Source organism: Lynx canadensis, chromosome B4, assembly GCF_007474595.2.
Source record: "Lynx canadensis isolate LIC74 chromosome B4, mLynCan4.pri.v2, whole genome shotgun sequence".
In the NCBI taxonomy this organism is placed as follows: Eukaryota; Metazoa; Chordata; class Mammalia; order Carnivora; family Felidae; genus Lynx; species Lynx canadensis.
In genome coordinates this window covers 20,984,665-21,003,724 of record NC_044309.1, presented here as the reverse complement: position 1 = coordinate 21,003,724, position 19,060 = coordinate 20,984,665, and the positions used below count along the sequence as shown (strand labels likewise).

General features: G+C 47.7%; 1 protein-coding gene across 1 annotated transcript in view; it reads left to right on the top strand.

The window, feature by feature from the left end:
* PIP4K2A (phosphatidylinositol-5-phosphate 4-kinase type 2 alpha) overlaps positions 1-19,060 on the top strand; it is a 192,109-nt gene that overhangs the window by 127,053 nt on the left and 45,996 nt on the right. Inside the window, 1 exon segment of the mRNA XM_030321096.1 lies at positions 11,586-11,738. Within this exon segment, the coding sequence (XP_030176956.1) occupies positions 11,586-11,738 (153 nt within the window).

The window sequence follows — 19,060 nt, the reverse complement described above, 5'->3', positions numbered from 1 at the left end:
CCAGAGCATGGCGGCCGAGAGCCCAGGAGATGCTCAGCCCCTGGGTGGTGGCGGGACTGCGGAGATAAGGACGGGAAGCCGGACCGCAGGCTTCAGCCAGATTCGTCAGCCCCGGAGCAGCCGTGTGGATTTTGCACAGGGGAGTGATGTGAGGACGTGTGGATTGTCTAACGATGACTGAGGGTGGTCACGCGCAGAATGCAGAAAGAGGAGGTAACAAAACCCGGAGCCTGTGCAATGTCCCGGCAAAGTGAAGAGGCATAAGCCAGGGCACTTGGGAGTGACAGGGTGAGGCAGAGAGCAGTTTTGAGACACACGTGACAGGAGTTGGGGGTGGCGGAGCCTGAGGGGCTGGGAGAGCGGGGGTGCGAGTCACGGGGGAGGGGCAGCCTGGGGGGGTGCTCGGGGTCAGGGTCAGGGTCAGGAGCTGAGGCCCGGGCCTGGGAGGGATTGGCATGTGGGTGCTTGTCTCTCGACAAACCTACCTACGCTGTCACCACCTGGAACTTGCTCCCTGAACCATATCAGCTCTTCCTTTTCCCATTGAGACTGTTGTCTCTTGGGCCAGCTTGTTCACAGCTTCTCACACCTGCGGGCCTCACGGCTGAGCCTCCGTGGGCCCCACAGTGCGTATCGGACAGAAGCTCCTCCCGGGGCTGAAAACCGAAGGATCGGACAATCTCCTGACAGACTTTTGGGAAAACTCCCTCACAACCCACCAACATCATCAGATTTTTTTTTTTTTCTTGTGCTTTCTCTGCTCTTTCTTATGAATTGAACCGGTTACTGTCCCCACCTGAGAACTCAGGCTTCCTGTTTGCCTGTGTTCCTCACCCCGAACCCGCTTTGGGTGATGACCCGTGATTTCCAACCAGGAGCGGACAGTCATCTTGCCAGGGAGGTCCTGTCCGGGTTAGATGTTGTGTTTGCTTATTACGATCCTTAGACACAGGTCTGGGGTATTTTGATCTCGGTCAGTTACCAACCCGAGGGTTTTGTTTTGTTTTTTAACAAAGAGAGAGAAAGAGAGTATGCAAGTAGGGGAGAGGGGCAGAGAGAGAGGTGGGGAGAGAGAATCCCGGGCAGGTTCCGCGCTGTCAGCGCAGAGCCCGATGTGGGGCTCGAACTCACGATCCACGCGTGAGCTCATGACCTGAGCCAAAGTCAGATGCTTAACCGACTGAGATTTTTGAAGGAGGTCTCATGGCGCCCTGTGAAGTTCCCGCATCTCTGCTGCTTTCTCTGCTGGCCATCACCATTCATTTGTGTGTTCTTTTCTCCGCCGTTTCATTATTGATAAGTGTTAAATTGCAATGTGTCTTGCTCCCCTTTTTAACGAAAGCCACTCTGCGCCTGGGATCACAGCTCAGACTTTCTTTGAAATTCCCAAAGAGCTTAACACACGACTTTGAACACGGTGGGCATTTAGTAAATCCTTGATGATGATGTTCAAGTTAGCGTGTTGGTCTTTCCCCCTCTGACGAGGTCAGAGGACCATCTGTGCTTTCTCAGATCTGTCAAATGCAAACCCAGAAAGCAGCCTCATTGGGTGGTTGCTCCTGGCTCCCCGCCTTGTGATTCGAGGCATGTAATCATAATCCTGAGTTGTCCGCAGGGAGCGATCGGCTTCCAGGTTTCAAGTCCCCGAAACAGGTAGCGTGGGTTAGGAGAAAAGAGCGTTTCCTGGGAGCGAGGGGGCTGGTTTGAGTTTTGGATCCTCAGTGACTGTTGGCTGTGGCTACGTCCAGTCACTTACTCCCGGTGAGTCTCAGTTTTCTCATCTGTGAAATGAGGGAGAAGGATGCGATGTTTGCTGAGGCCCTGCCAGCTGTCAACTCTCTGAATGTGTGATTAAGTCATCTCGAGTAGATGACAGTCGCCGAGGCTCTTATATACAATATTGGCATGTTCTCTTTGTGAGATGGTGGCCTCTATACATTGGAGCATGACAGGCTTGATTCTAAGCGGCCTCTCTGTTGATTAAAAAAAGAAGAAGAGGGGCGCCTGGGTGGCGCAGTCGGTTAAGCGTCCAGGTCACGATCTCGCTGTCTGTGAGTTCGAGCCCCGCGTCGGGCTCTGGGCTGATGGCTCGGAGCCTGGAGCCTGTTTCCGATTCTGTGTCTCCCTCTCTCTCTGCCCCTCCCCCGTTCATGCTCTGTCTCTCTCTGTCCCAAAAATAAATAAAAACGTTGAAAAAAAAAATTTAAAAAAAGAAGAAGAAGAAAACAACTCTCCATCCATGAGTTTTAACAGAAATGCAAACCATATCAAAATGGGGGGGGGGGAGGGGGAAGAAACCAAAAATGCCTAAGACGAGGAGAATTAAGTGTTCAAAATGCTTGGGTATTAAAAAAAAAAAATGCACAGGGGACCGTAATGGTTGCTAAATCATGACATTTTCATGAGAGACATTAGAAGATGGCCGCTAAGAATGAGCTAATCAAATTGACCTTTACATTTCCTCCACTTTTCTGGGCACCACCCCCCCCCCCCCCCCCAACCCCGGACCTCCCACTGAGGAAACAAACCTCTTCAGTGTAGACTGTAGAGGAGTGGGAAGGGAGGATGGCACCATTAATCCCTTTCTGAAGGGAAATGACGACAAATTTCCATTTAGAAGCGCACGAAGGCCGCTGAAGAGGGAGCCGTATCTCTCATGATCTTCCTTTATTCCCTGCCAAGGGCTGACATGGTATATTGGAGCTTCAAACACAGCTCTTGAGGTTTGGGGACAGGGTGCTGTACAATCCATAATATATGTGGCTGTGGAAAATGGAGGTGCTGAAAAAAAGTCCACTTACCAACTGGCAAGATAGGCAAGCAAAACTGGGCTCAGTTGTCAGATTGCTACCCGCCCTACCTCCAATAGCTTTGCCCCAGAATTTCAGTTTTTGTCAGAGTCCATCTTCTCCCCCGACTCCCCAGCAAGCCCAGAAGTACCCCACGACGCAACATCTGCTGGCTGTCATGTATCCCCTGCACTGGACCGAGGACAGGGTGCCCGTAATGTCCCTTCACTCGCCCAGAGATGGCCCAGGGGCTACAGCCAGCACCGTCGGTCACGTCAGGGACTTGCAAGAAGAAAGTTCGGTTCTGTCACACACGCCTCTGTCCCGTAGGAGCGTTTCTATGAAATGTCCAGAACAGGCAAATCTAGAAGACAGTGGATTTGTGGTTTCCTAGAGCGGGTCAGAATGGGAGTGACTGCTAACGGGTCCAGGCTTCTTTTTGAGGTGATGAAAATGTTCCAGAATTCATTGCGGGGATGGTTAACTCTGTATATATACTAAAAAAAAAACCATTGAACTTGCAGTAGGTGAATTGTGTGGTATGTGAGTTACAGCTCAGTAACGCCATTAAGACAGAAGAATGTTCGCGGTTTAAGATTCGTTTATATTCAGTATATGATTTTGTTTTTTCCTTCCACCACTGATTTCAGTTGCCTTTTTCTTGAGGGCCTGGCGTTGTGGTAATGGTATTTCCATTTAGAACAAGTGAATTTAAAACGTTACATAGTTTATAATATGAAGCTAACACATGTATAGAAGAAAGGGGTAGCCAGTGAACACAGCAGTTAGTTTTACATTTATGATTAGATTTCACCCTAAACTGATAGCAAATCATTATCCGTTCCTACGTCTCTACAAGCTAACAGCAGTAACTATTACTGAATAGCGATTAGGAGAGCGAGAAGGAAACCCAGAGACATGAAGTCCAACTTTCTTTGCAGATAATCAGGTAACAGAGTGAGGGGCGGGGGAGGGGAGTTGGGCGGGCTCGTTGCCCTTAACTTCTGACTTGCTCTATTTCTGTCATACATGCTGAGACCTTATGGGCAGTGACACTGTATCAAGGTCTGTTCATTCATATTTTGAATATTAAAGTGAGTCTCTTAAGGCCCCGCATTGAATGGGATTGTGGTTTCGTAGGAAGCCAACCTATTACACAGGTGACTTCCCGGACGATCAGTTCCAAGGTTACTTTTCCAAACCTCCATTCCTCTCCTCAAGCCCTCATCTTTAGCCGGCCCCTGCTCACCCTTCATTATTCTTGTTTCTCCCTCGAGGTAACAGAGGCAACGGAGGCCTGCACATTGGGCTACCCTGAGTCCATCCCCTCCCCCACCCCCCACCCCTGCTATTCCTGCAGATTCATGGGCATCTTCAGCCAGCCTACTTTCCTCCCTTCCTCCTCCTCAAGAAGGAGGCACCCACTGCCCCCGGCTGCCTCCCCCCCCCCCTTTCTATTTCTTTAGAGACTTGTCCCGCCTCCTTCCCCTTTGGTGGAGGTAAGCGGGGGCCAAGGACAGGAGAAAGACCTTGCGGGTTGGGAATTTTCAACTTGAAAGTTCTTTATAAAATGTCTTAAGTTCTTTTATAAAAATATAAGTGGTTGTTATGGAGGGCTGTAGGAAATAACCTGCAAAGGTGAATGGAGAGTGTGTGGCTCTCAATTTTCACTGGGTACAAACTAGAGGCTTGGCCAGGGTGGGGACAGGAGGAATCAAGAGCAAATTAGAAGAACTTACTATGAGTCCTTCATTTTTTTTTTTAATGTTTATTTATTTTTGAGAGAGAGAGACAGAGTGTGAGTGGGCAAGGGGTAGAGAGAGGGAGACACAGAATCCTAAGCAGGCTCCAGGCTCTGAGCTGTCAGCACAGAGTCTGACGCGGGGCTCAAACTCGTGAACCATGAGATCTTGACCTGGGCTGAAGTCAGACGCCTAACCGACTGAGCCACCCAGGCACCTCTATAAATCCTTCATTCTTAACTTCTTAACCTGCAGAATCATCTGTCAATATCAGTCTGCCTCTCTAAGTAGCTTCCAAGTTGAAATTTACTATTTATAATAATAGCTACTGTTTACTGAGTACTACTGTATTCCAGGCACTATTATAAAAAGTTTACATTATCTAATTTAACCCCCAGGCAAACTTTTGATTGGTATTATCATTATCCTCATCATTATTACCTTTCTACAGATGTGGACACTGAGGCACAAAGAGCTTAAATAACTTGTCCAAATTCATAGTCTTGATTTCTAAAGTTCCCGTGTCCAATTCCATGTTATACCGTCTCCTAGTTTCCTCATCAGCACTGTTTGGAACTTGAAACATCAGGCCTCTGCTTATGTTAATGTGAGCCTGAGGAAATATGAGGAAACTAGATAGACGTATGAATAAAGTAAACACAGAGAGATGGTCTCGACGTTCAGAATCTTCTGATGAGTGTGTACTTAGTAGGTTGGTGATAATGCGTTCTCTTCCGATGGCTTCTAGACTTGGGAATATGTAATGGGATGGACATTTCACACACTCAATGCCCTGGATTGCCTTTATATTGTGTTGTGACTTTGACCCCAGATATCCCCAGGGCACTTTGTTTTGCATGTTCACACTTTTGAACTGAGAGGTTCAGAATCCCAGATTTTGAATTTTTTAAGCACACCTTATTTCAGAATATATAACTCTCTAAGCTTTGTTCTTGACAGGGAATCTGTTCTCTAATGAGAATAGAGCTCCACACTCTAGGCAGCTTTCTCATACACATGGACAGGTAGGTCAGGGTGAACATTCCTGACAGTAAATTTTTTATTTTGGAAATAGGAATTACCTTGAAGGTCTCTGAACCAGCCCTATAAATGGTGCTTTGTAGGCCTTTGGTTAGATCAGACTTTCATCTCAGACTTGGTCTTTAAATCAGGTGGTCCAGATGAGAAAGAATTTTTTTTTTTTAAGTTTATGTACTTATTTAGAGAGAGAGAGAGATACGGCATGAGTGAGGAAGGGGCAGAGAGAGAGAGAGAATCCCAAGCAGGCTCTGTGCTGTCAGCACAGAGCCCGAAATCGCCGGATCATGACGTGAGCTGAAACCGAGAGTCGGACGCTTAACCGACTGAGCCACTCAGGTGCCCTTAGAATGATTGTTTTTTTTTTAAATGGTGCCATCAGCTAGACCTTCTTTCTTCCGTGCAGATCTTGTCCTAGCTTGCAGATTTTTGCCTTAACTTCTTTTTCTGTTTCTTTCTTTCCTTACCAGTTGAGCATTGTAGAGAATGAGCCAGAGTTTAGCACTCCCAGAGGAAAGGATTACTTCTTTCAGCCTTGGCATTCTTTGCCAAGAAAACCCTTATTGCTTTAAGCAGGGAAAGACAGAGGATGGGGCAGTCTGTAAAGATAGGAGCCAGTCCCCAAAAGAGAATGAGAACCCCCAGAACGTGTGGACTGATTAAAACAGGCACAATGAACTACGCCACCTGGTCAGAAATGTGAAGAAATCTCAGGATTGGTGCTGTCACCCCAGTGCACGGACGGGCCCGGCAGAAATACTGAGTGCTTAGGCGTCTCCCAGCCCCCTCTGTGCCATTGGATTGTCTGACTCCAAGCCCGGGACTCAGCCACACATGCTTTCCCTGTCCCCAAAACCTGTTCCACAAACATCCATCACTTTCCGCTCTTGCCTGGAGAGAAGACGGCTCCTACTCCTACCCCTCCTCCCCCAAGTCGAGGAACGAACAGCCCTAGGATGAGTCAGGATACATGTTAATAAAAGTGCGAATTGAGGACTCTGGGCTGCATTCACGTCGAAGCTGTTACCGAAGATTTACCTTTCCTTGGCGAAACTGCAAACCTGAAGACACTTTTGGTTTTGGGCCAGTTCGCCCGTGCTCTTAAGTTGTGATTAGAAGGCATTTGTCACCACGGAAGAATCTGTGTCAACAGTCCCATTGTTGATGCGCCCCAGACTCTCCAGCCCGGGAGGGATGGTGGCCGACTGCCCCTGCAGGGCCCCCCCACGTACCTCATCCCACCGAGGTGTTAACACACTGAGGGAGGCAAGTCATTTCCACTCTGGGCTTCTGTTTTCTTGCCTGTAATGGGATGGTTTGGAATAATCTTCAAGGTTGTTTCCGGCTGTCGTGCTCCTGAATTAAGAGAATTACTTACACACAGAGGGCCCCTCTGGGGGCTCCTGAAGGCCATCCCAAGCTCTGCTTCTCCCGGGCCTTCCTCCTCTTGACCTCGCAAACTCACCAAGCATCCTGTGTGATTCTACAGTCCGTTTTTCCTTTGGGACAGAGCGGAGCACACTGAAGAATTTCAATATTCAGCTTTGCTAGGTAGCAGACTGTACCGAGGCCGCTCAGCGAGTCCTGTCGGCCCGCAGCCCTGACCTCCTCCCCTCAGCCCCTTTTCTCGGCCTTGCTGAAATTGTCCTGAGTCCATCTGCAATCAGCGAAGCGTCAGTTTCATGCTCCCCTAAGAACGATTGCCGCCCCCTGTTGAATCATGGCCCAGACGTCCTAAACCATCATCATGCCCCTGCTGAGTGGGCGTAATTTTCTGACTGCACTTCTGTTGGGAAACATACAAACTCACCCTCCGAGGTAAATCTCCGGTTCCTGGAGCGGCACATCGTGCCTTCGAGTAAAGACGTTCTTAGAGTTAGAAAGGTCTGAGGTAGACATCTCATTCAGCTCCCCCTCTCCCCTGCTTGTTCTCCATCAGTTCACAAACACAGAAACTGAGGCTCAGAGAGGCTAACTGACATCCAAGGGTTGAGGAGTGACAGAACACGTACTGGGTTCCAGCCCAGCTCCCTACCATTACACAGTACTGCCTTTACGCGCGCGCACACACACACACACACACACACACTCTCTCTCTCTCTCACTCTCTCTCTCTCTCTCTCTCTCTTCTACCTTATTTCAAAGACCACAGAAAGTCGATGATGATGATGTTAAGTAATGTCAAAAGTCTTTTCAAAAATTGCCCTTTCTGGCTTCCTCAGAGGAAGCTTCCGGCAGGAGGCTTAGGCATTATTACTTGACTCCGTTGTACTCCAGTTTGGTTATCTTCAAGTGGGAAAATGCACCTGACCTTCCCTATCTCAGAGGAATGTTGTGAAAATAAAATACGAACTAATGAGTTGGATTTTCCCAAGTGCTTGAGTCATTCCAAGGATCGTGCATTTTGTATAAATTGTGTTTTCTGATTTTCTGCTTGTCTAGGTCTTTCGGTGAACTTGATTCCCTGTCTTTTTACATTCATAGTGATTATAAAAGGTACATTCTTAACTGTGACAAGTATCTGTTCCTAACTTCACTGATTATTTGAAACTGAAGAGCCTTAAAAAAAAATCCTTACACATATTGGAAGTAGGCACTGTAGGTTGGGACTACTCATGTGATTGAAAAACTGAGTTGAGGCAGAATTAAGATTAGAATTTGTGAAGTGTTATGACCAGGATTAGGACGTGGGCAGTATCCTCATACAGAGTCTATAATAAATGCTTGTCAATATATTTGAAACTGAAGGGGAAGACAAAGAATTTGCAAGGAGGTAGCGTCTGAGCTAAGGAGGTGCTGCTCATTGGATGAATCATTTCCAGCCCTTTGGAAATTCAGACGCTGCCTGGTACATATCATAATGAAACACTCCTTTAATGAATTAATACAGTGGATGCAATCAATTCTTCATCCTCACCGTAAAGCCTCCCATTTTAATCAAAGCAGAGTTGCACAGAATATAACGGGAAAGGTGTTCATGCAGGTAAGTGTGTAATGACTTCACGCACTAAGAACACACAAAACACGTCATAGCCACCGTGCAGTGGACCCTTGATTGTCCCACGGGCGACAGACCTGCTGTGAGCAGCCCCATCTGCTTCAGATGCCCCACCCCACACCTGCTGGGTCAGAACCTGCATTTTAACAGGATCCCAGGTGATTTGGTTGCTCCTTAAAGTTTGAGAAGCACTTAGTGTGCAGCTTTCAAAGCTTTCAATTGTATTGTCTTCCCAGTGGTCTCTGTAACACCTAGGAAAGCGTCTGTAAATATGCTGCCTTAATTCTGTCCTTTGCAGAACACAGGTGCCCTTTACTATATACCCCACCCCCTTCCTGAAAGGAGTTATTTGGAATAATTTTCTGCAGGTTAACGTGTGGGAGGAAAATGCCAGTAGCAATGACTGCCTTTTTTTTTTTTTTTTTTTTTTTTTTTGCTAGCATTTAAAACCCCTAAAGGGGAAATTCACTCTGATTCTCTTCCTTTTTATTCTACTAAGGAGAATTTTTTTTTTTTTGAGGGGAGAAAGAAAAACGTGATTGAGAATTAAACTCTTTATCAATATGGCCATTTTCATCCTGAAAATTATTTCCATCCTTCTCGGTCTAATGAATTTCAGTGGTCTTAAGAATGACTTAACACTGCCAAATCCTGCTATGTAAAGTCATTGCAAGTTGCATCGATTTTACCCCCCTCTCTCCAGTTTCTAATAGGCTGAGGAAAGCAAATTCAGTTAATCGGCAGCATTGGCTTTGCACTTGACAGGTGTGGCCGCCACATCGCAAGCGAGACGCACAGGACAGCACGGTGCGCTGCCGTGGCATCAGCACCCAGCCTGGGAGACCCTCCCTCAGCCCGAGGCGGACCTTCAGGAGGTCTTACTCTGCCCCCGCAATTTAGTTCTGCTTCATATAGCCAAACCTTGCTGGATTTCATCTAGAAAGGAAGGAAAGGATAAGGAGACTTGAATATACCAGACACAGAGGAGCTCTCCCCTTGAAACTCCATGATGCAGTGATATCCCCTGCCTCTCTAAAGACGTCTGTCCCTTAACGAGACATTCACTGGGGCTTTGGAGTGCCCACTGGTAGAGAGGAAGTTGGAGGGGGAAAGGGTCTTTCTTTGCCTTTGAATCCCTCAGACGCAGCCGAGTGGGGCCAGGCAGGGCAGGAAGGGCAACACTGAGGAGCACAGGTAGCAGGGGTGGGGACCAGACTTCTCAGATGCTACAGGTTATCCTAGTCGGCTGAGTGACCAGTGTGAGAAGGTGGGGGAAGTGGGGGAGGTCAAGAAAACAGGAGATTGGGGTGCCTGGGTGGCTCAGTCAGATCTTCTGCCTCCTTCTCTCTTTGCCCCTCCCTTGTTGGTGTGCTCCCACACACTTTCTCTGTCTCTCTCAAATATAAATTAACATCGGGGGCCTGGGTGGCTCAGCCGGTTAAGCGTCGGACTTCGGCTCAGGTCATGATCTCACGGTTTGTGGGTTCGAGCCCCACGTCGGACTCTGTGCTGAGCGATCAGAGCCTGGAGCCTGCTTCGGATTCTGTGTCTCCCTCTCCCTCTGCTTCTCCCCTGCTTGCACTCTGTCTCTCACACAAATAAATAAAAACATTAAAAAAAATTTTTTTAATAATAAAAAAATATTAAAAAAAATTTTTTTTAGTGTTTTATTTATTTTTGAGAGAGAGAGAGAGCGCAAGCAAGAGAGAGAGAGAGAGGGAGACACAGAATCTGAAACACGCTCCAGGCTCTGAGCTGTCAGCACAGAGCCCGACGCGGGGCTCGAACCCACGGACCATGAGATCATGACCTGAGCCGAAGTCAGACGCTTAACTGACTGAGCCACCCAGGTGCCCGTAAACATTTTTTTTTAATCTTAAAAAAAAAAGAAAGAAAGAAAACAGGAGATTCAAACAGGAGAGTCACAAATGAGAAGAGGGGAGACATTAGGGTGGGCTTATGTAGCTAGAGTGCCATTAGTGTGACCCAGATACTGGAATGAACTGGTGCTCCAAGAGCCCCTCCTCATCCACTCTCCAGGAGCTAAGTTGTTCTCAAAAATGGCTGAAGGGGGGGTGGAGGGTGGACCAAGTCAGAATCTTCAGAGGAGCTAGTTTAGAATACACCTGTCCCAGCTCCTCCCCAGGCATGCCTCAGACAACACAGTTTTGAGTAGTTTTCCTAGTTGAGAACCTGGGTTCTGAGCCAGCAGCCCTGGAGATGGGATCCTAGCCCTTCCCCTTACTAGCCGTGTGACCTTTGCCCAATGATCAACCCATCTCTTCTCCCGTCTCCTCATCTGTAAACCTGTGATAATATTAATAGTAACCATTTCATGGAGATGTCACCAGAATTAGGAGAAAGAAATGCTTTGCACCTGCTGTTTAGGAGAATACCTGTCCTATAAGGAAACCACTCAGGGAATATATAAAAAAAAAAAAAAAAAAAAAGGTTTTCACGACTGGAACCTAATTTTATTCAGAAGAAAATCCGAGCCCTGTCCCACTCAGAAAAGAACAAGGTGAGGGGCGCCTGGGTGGCTCAGTCGGTTGAGCGTCCGACTTCGGCTCAGGCCACGATCTCGCGGTTCGTGGGTTCAAGCTCCGTGTCGGCCTCTGTGCTTGGATCCTGCTTCGGATACTGTGTCTCCCTCTCTCTCTGCCCCTCCCCCGCTCACACTCTCTCTGTCTCTTTCTCAAACATAAATAAACATTTTTACAAGTTTTCTTTTAAAAAGGAAAGAACAAGGTGAACACAGTAACTTTGATTGTAATTCTAGGGATTCGCCTACTTTAAGGACACTAGAAGCACAGTACGGATCCAAGCTGTCTGCATTACATTTGAAAGACTACCCGCTTGAGTTACTATGAATATATAATGTCACCCTACTTACACCAATTTCTTCCAAACGCAACCGTGTTTGAAGACTTGTGATGACAGCACGTGATCTGCAAATGAGAAAGCCATGCCTCTAACCAGTCTCTTTCCTCTTCCCTCCAACCTTATCCCAACGGGAAGAATTCCTTGACGAGGAGCGCACCCCTTCCCAATGACTCCCAGGCACGCAGCGGGGCTCGATTCCACACTTCCTATGACAAGAGATACATCATCAAGACCATCACGAGTGAAGATGTGGCCGAAATGCACAACATCCTGAAGAAATACCACCAGGTAATTTTTCTGTATTTGAAACTCTTGAGAAAGTGAACTGAAAGTCACGATGAATTAGGACCAAGGCCAAAGATCTAGGTAGGAAATGATGAGAACACATTTGGCATAAAAGTCTCCTCTAGCTGGGTTTCTTAACATTACTGTGGCCAGATGACTGATAACATTTAGGAATTCTTATACTAGGAAGATCATTAGTTATGTATAAAACATTCTTCATGTGAAACTCCTCTCCATAATAGTTTTGATGATGACCGTTCTGATTTTAAAATCACTCGGTTTAAGATTTGGCAACATATCAGAAATGCTTCACCCATGCCAGAAGTTAGGTGTTGACCTCTCGAGGACTTATTCACTTACATGTCCAAATCCTGTCCTGTTTTCTCGGTCTCTTCCTGTCCTGGCCCCAGAAAGGTCCACCCCACTCTGAGAAAATTGTTTGGTTTGAGAAAGTGGGTGTTTGTGTTTCCTGCCTCTTTTTCACCCCTCATGTTATCCCTTTATAATCCCCTGGGGACAAAATGAAGGGACCCTTGGGAGCAGCAGTCTGTCCTTCTGTCTCCCTCCCTCCCTCCCTCCCTCCCTCCCTCCCTCCCTCAATCTCAATAAATTCCAATGTAAGTGTGCCTGGTAGAACAACTGTTCTCAGGGCCCAGCCAGAGATACAAAAGACTTTTCCACTTACTGTGGAGTAAGAGCATGCAGTCCAGTATCAGACAATCTTGGGTTCAAATCCCAGCCCTGTCGCCTACTAACCACATGACTTCTGGACTTCAGAGCCTCATTTTCTTCCTTTATTTATACAGTGGAGATAATAACAGCACCTAACTCTGGAGTCCTGAGGGTTGAACGGGAGAATGTACACCAGGTACTTTTAGCACCCCGTCTGCCATACACACCTTAGGAGCTCAATATATGGTGGTGGGAACCATTCTCATTAAGTCACACAACAGTGGCGTGAATGTAACCATTGCTTACAACATCATAGTGGTCCTCCTCAGAACTCGTGTTTGAACCACACGCTAAAACACGTACATGTGCGCGCGCGCACACACATACACACGCACGCTTTTAGAGTCCTGCTTTGTTTTTTTACCTGAATACCTCCAGGTAACGATTGGCTGCACAGAAGATAGTCAGACAAAGTGCTGAGGGCCCTGCTTGTGTTAACCAAAGGATTCTGAACCATTATTATGTACCCGCCTCTTAAGGTGACTGTGTTGATGGCAGTGCTCCTTTGGACTTGTGAGCTCCCGAGATGTCTGTTTAAAAGTCATTTTCTGGGACGCCTGGGTGGCTCAGTCGGTGAAGCGCCCGACTTCAGCTCAGGTCATGATCTCGTCGTTCGTGAGTTCGAGCCCCGCGTCGGGCCCTGTGCTGACAGCTCAGAGCCTGGAGCCTGCTTCAGATTCTTTGTCTCCCTCTCTCTCTGCCCCTCCCCCGCTCATGCTCGCTCGCTCGCTCTCTCTCAAAAATAAACATTAAAAAAAATTTTAAATACATAAATAAAAAATAAAAGTCAGCTTCCTTACTTTATGGTCACGCACGATGTGCTGACCATCGTGGATCATTTCTTCGCAGTTGCTGTTTCCTCCCGTCTTTGCAAATGTGATCGACTGCATTCTGCTCGCAGTGAAATCTGTCAACATCTTTGAGCTATATTCTGTTTCAGGAAACGGGGGACTGCGCCTGATTTGTTTTCTAAAAACATTAGTCAGCCTGTAAATTCATTTCCTATCTAAAAAATCTTTTATAACATCTGTTCCTTTTGAAACTTGTTCTAGAGCATTTATGCTATTGCCTAATATGAAGGGCGCTTTAAAATGCCGGCATAGTACAGGCGAGGGGGGAGACACTAAGGCACTGGCTTGTGAATGGATTGGATGGTAAAATGCAGCTTTTACCTGTTCACCTTTTAAGCTGTCTACTATTTCATGTTCCCCCTCTGGAACTTAATGTCATACTTAGACATTCTTTTTATTCTTTCTCTAAATTGCCTCAGAACATTCAAAGCAAAGTGATACCTCAAGTGACTGATGAAAACATACTCTTCTGATACATGACTCTGATACTGTTCTAGTAAAAGGTGACACACAATTCAAGCATCAACTCCTTGATGACAACGTTGAGTTGAGAATTTTTTTGACTTTACAGAAATCACTGTTTGAAACGTTTTCTCCCGGGTAGTCCCTGTACCCTAACATGCAGATCTGACATAGTGTTAGTATTACATAAAATACATCAGGGATCAAAACAAATCGATTGACGTGCTCCCAGGGCTTTCAGAGCGCTCAAGATTTCCTTCCGTTCCACTGCTAGAAAATTGTTATTTTCTCCGTATGTTCTTCATCCAGAAAAGTCTCAATTAGCCAACATCTGGATTTTTCTTTCCTCTTAGAAATAGTATTTTTAAATATAAAGCGTCTTGATCATTGAGAATCACCATTATTAATACAATTAATTTAGGGGCGCCTGGGTGGCGCAGTCGGTTAAGCGTCCAACCTCAGCCAGGTCACGATCTCGCGGTCCCTGAGTTCGAGCCCCGCGTCGGGCTCTGGGCTGATGGCTCAGAGCCCGGAGCCTGTTTCCGATTCTGTGTCTCCCTCTCTCTCTGCCCCTCCCCCGTTCATGCTCTGTCTCTCTCTGTCCCAAAAAATAAATAAACGTTGAAAAAAAAAATACGATTAATGTAAAGGACGTGACATTGAAAGGCAGGAGACATAGATCCTCGCTTGTTATGAAATGGCTACTTAGGCGATCTCTGAACCTCAGTGTCCCCACCTGAGTTTCATTCATTCATTCATTCATTCGTTCGTTCACGGTCTTACTCTTGACCTAATTCCAGAAAGGATATGAGGTGGCCTTCAAGGAAGTTTGAAATACAAGATAGAATCAGTGGGAAGAAAGGGAACGTAGAAGAGGGAAGGAGAGGGCGAAGGCACAAAACGGAGCCTGGGATGAGCCGAAAGTGTCATGCCATGGTGACCAGCGTGCTTGGTAGCACGAGGTCCGGTAGACCACAGTTTCCTAGCATCCAAAGCGGAAAGAGAAACCTGAGTGAGTCAGTTACACGGCTGCTGTGCCTGAAGGTACAGATGGTTCGGTTGTTCAGGAGGAACACAACTGTTCTTGGTGTTAAGATCAGACAGCGCTGTCTTGAGGAGCACCCCACAGAGGGGGCATGTGGCACAATAAACGTCATCCTTGCAAACAGCCGTGCAGCACAGAATTTCCTAGGGCTTTAAAAGAAAATCATCATCGTAGGCTGCTGAAACCAGAGGATAATTACACTCGATCGACACGATAGTGCCAGGGAGGGGGCAGTTTGCACGGGTTCCCCGGCCCTCTGCCGGCCTGGCTTCCTCCAGACCGAACTTGAACCTTCTTCACGCTGCTCCTCTCCCAGGCCACCTTCCAGTGAGCTGTGGGTAACTTTCCATGGTGCTGAGCTCAGCCCTGCTCGTGCCCCTGGGTAGCCGTTCCGGGCGATCAGACACAGGCCGCGTCATCTGCAATCCAGGAGTTGTGGTTCTCTGCTCTGTTCAGTGACGCTCAGAGGCGTTTGAGATGCACGTCAGGCCTTTCTTCCCGCTTTGAGTAGGCCTACACTAACTCTGGGATTTATGTGGAGTCATAAATTTCTGTCTCTTGCTTTAGCGGCAACTGACAATTCTTCCATTTCGTGTTGCTTTTCGCCGCCTTTACCTTCTAATGTGCTGTGCTTCTGAACCACCTGGGCTAGTAGACAAGCAATGAGACTTGTTCACATTACCTGTCAACGGACGGGACCGGCCCTCCGAGAGGGTGTCTCCTGTGGAATAAACGGATGGACTTGCTGATAGCTGTGGTCATGGCATGGCCCTTTGACTTGTCTTTTCCCTTCTCTTTTCCTTCGTTGTCTTCCGTTTTGATGAAATCTCCCCAGAGCTGCAGCTATGGTCTGGAAGGTCAGAGACCAGGCCAGTGTCTGGAGAAGTGGAACATTGCTAGATGTTTAAATACATTTTTCCTGGGATCAAGCTTCTGACGAGCCTACCTCCCCGGCCATGCGGTGTGGGAGAGGGTTCAAGCCTCGGACTGCGGAGCTGTGTGCTCACTTTTGCCTGTGACCAGCGCCGCGACCTGGGGCAAGTTACCTAACCTCTCCCTGCCGCTTCTCTGCCTATAAAATTTGGATCACAGAACCTCCTTCATCAAGCACCAGCCTCCTTAGGTTTTGTGCTAATTAGGCAAATTGATTTTTATAACCTGCTCAGGTTGGTGTATGGTCCGTGCTAAACAAATGACTAAGATAAATTCTGTTCTACTCCCTCCCGGTGTTGAAACCCGTGAACTCTTTCGATCCACTGGGGGGCCTGGTTTTCTGATACCGTGGTGGTCCTGTTGCAGAATTAGGAGGATTCAAACCACAAGGAGTTCGAATTTTTCCCAAGTCCTGGCGTCTTGCTTTTTAGTCTTGACATGCGGCCGAAATCCTACCCTAATTTCTACTCAGCGTCATCTCTCAGACCAGCGGGAAATTTCTATTTAGCAAAGGAAACACTTACAAGTCTCTTTTACTTTATTTGGTTTTCTCTTTGTTTTATTTGGGAAAATAACCTAATGTTTTGGTGTCAACGCCATCTTCGGATTTTGTCAGGCTAGAGTAAACTTGGGTCTTGTAAGTGACGATTATCAGCTGACTGGCCCGGCCGTGTCAGAGAGCATTCGAAAAGGGGGGAAAAAAAATGGTCAAGAACCTACTTGAATGTCTTACTTCCTCTTTAAGTGAGTGATTCTTTTTTTCCCACCGGCTTGAATTCACTGGGAGTTTTGGTATTCTGTCCTTCAGCGTTAACTGAAATTCAGAGTCAGTGTCAGTAAAATTTTAGAAGTTTCAGGAGAGGGAACAAGTTAGTATAAATGATCAAGAAATGCCTAAGAATATCTTTTAAGTTTTTGCAATTCAGGGTTTAAAAGCGCTTCTTTTTTTATTTCAAATGACTGAAACGATCAACTGAAAGAATTGAGAAAGTAACCCCCCCAAATCCCTTTTTATCCTTGGCAATTGGGAAACAGTAACTTGAGCTGAATCTGGATGTTATGCAAGTACCTCACATCTCAGCGGAGGATTTAGAGTGAATGCTGGACTTTTTTGGACCCTCTCCGAACCGTATCTTTTTACCTTCCACGAAGGACGGTGGTGTCCGGCGTTGTCATTCGAAGAGTGAGCCACAGGGTAAGGAAAACCCAGAAAACAGGCACCATAAAAGCCAGCCGTTAAAACAACCAGTGTTGGCACAGGAGAAACAGTTACAGACCACGTCGTTGCTTCTCAGACTTTGATTCTAGACGCAGCACTCGAGCCTCCCACACAAACGCAGATTCTGACTCCGTGGGTCTCGGGTGGCCTGAGATGCTGCGTCTCTAACGTGCCCCCAGGTGATGCTGACGAAGCTTCTTAGGCGGCAGGGCAGTATCTCCTTTCTAGAACTGGGGGAACACTCCCGAGTCTGCCCTTGGGTTTTGGTTCCCTGTCTGGAGAAGAGGTCTGTTAAAATTTGAAAAGGACGTTAAAGCTTTAAGTCCAGGAGGTGCCGGGGAGCTCTGAGCTCCCAGCAGGCCTCTCTGCCCTCAAGAAGCCGCAGACGCATTTCTTGGTCTTAGAAACAGCCAGAAACATCAGGAAGGCCTTTGCCATCTCTGGGGTCCCCAGGGAGTTCCCCCGCCCCAGCTCCACTTTGCAGGTGGGGAGTTGCTGCTCGCTAATGAATGGGGTGCTCAGAGCCCTTGCCTCCAGGCTCCCTGCTCCCAGCTCCTGGCATCCTACACATTGGGTCCTCGGGTTTCCAGGGAGTTGCCCAACCCACTCACAGCACCTGCCTCCTGCAGCAGATCTTCTCCAGTTGCTGGAAATTCCGCCGACCTTTTCTCTTCATACATCGTCTTTTCTCCTCTTGCCTCTCTAACAGCTAGAACGTTCTCATTCCGGTCGCCACGGCTCATCACTTCTCTTTGTCATTTTCCACCGGCAAACATCTCTGCTCATGAGATTCCGGGGAAGCCCCTCAGCTGTACCCGTTTCCGGCTATACTGTCCTGTTCCCCTGTCTCACCTATCCAATGCTTTTGTTTCTATAATTCTGTTTTCCTTCCAGAAGTTCCATTTTTAAATACTGCCAGTTCATTCCTGATAGTTGCTTGTAATATGCCCATGTCTGAAATGGCATTCTTTATTTTTAGTTTTTTTAACGTTTAAAAGCCCAGTGAGGGTCTTGAACTCACGACCCTGAGATCAAGACCTGAGCTGAGATCAAGAGTCAGAACGTTTAACCAACCGAGCCGCCCAAGCGCCCCCATCTTCTGTCTTTTAAGTGTTTTATGCAGAGCTGTTCGAATTCTCTTTCTGATAGTCCCAACCTTTGTAATTTCTGGGAACCTGACTTTGTTGTTTCTCTCTGCCCCTCCCCCGCTCGTGCTCGCTCGCGCTCTCTCTCTCTCTCAAAGATAAATAAACATTAAAAAATTTTAAAAATTATAAGTAAGTCAAGATAAAAGCCTCAGAGCAACCTTCCCAAGCAGAAGCCCACACAGTGTGGGGTCAAGATGTAGACTAGGGGTCATACCTAGGTAGGGGAGGGGAGGGGGGGGGGCAGGATTGGGCAGACGGGGAGTCAGACCGCCATGCAGGCCAATGAAGCTATGGCCGACTGGTGCGGTGCTCGAACCCTCCCCCCGAGAAGCTCCTGCGTTGGGCCAGAGCGACAGGGAGGCAGGCGCAGAAGGAGCCTGCCAACAAGGCCGCGAACTGCGCTCCACAGCTGGGCGGGAAGGCCTTCCCCAAGGGCCACCACGCTTGCCTTCTCGTCTTTGGTGGTCCTGGTGAGCTCCTTGCTTAATCTCCAGAGGGTCCCCGAGCTTTACTTTAGGCAGGTGCTGTCCAGAGAGCTTTCTCTGCGCCGAAGAAGGTGAACGCGGGAGCGCAACATGTTTGTCAGGATCTACACCTCGTAGCGCCCTGCCTTTCCTGCTACACAACCCAACTTCTCTGGCCCCAGTTCCTCCTCCCGGCCTGGCTCCCAGGTACCCCTGCTGAAACATTTGACCTCCCAGTCCTAGGCACGGGCCTCTGGGGGGCCCAGCTCCTGGCTGTTTGGTGGGCAAGAGGATGGTTCTGGAACCTGCCTTCTTTGACCAGCTCAGCCTCCCGTCGAGTGTGGTTCCGGAGGGGCCTTAAGATCTCAGATCTCCTTAGGATGAGGCTGGAACGGCCATTCTGCATTTTCATTGTAGCCAGGAAAAAATGCCCTGAGCACTTACTTGAGTTTATTTATTTTGAGAGAGACA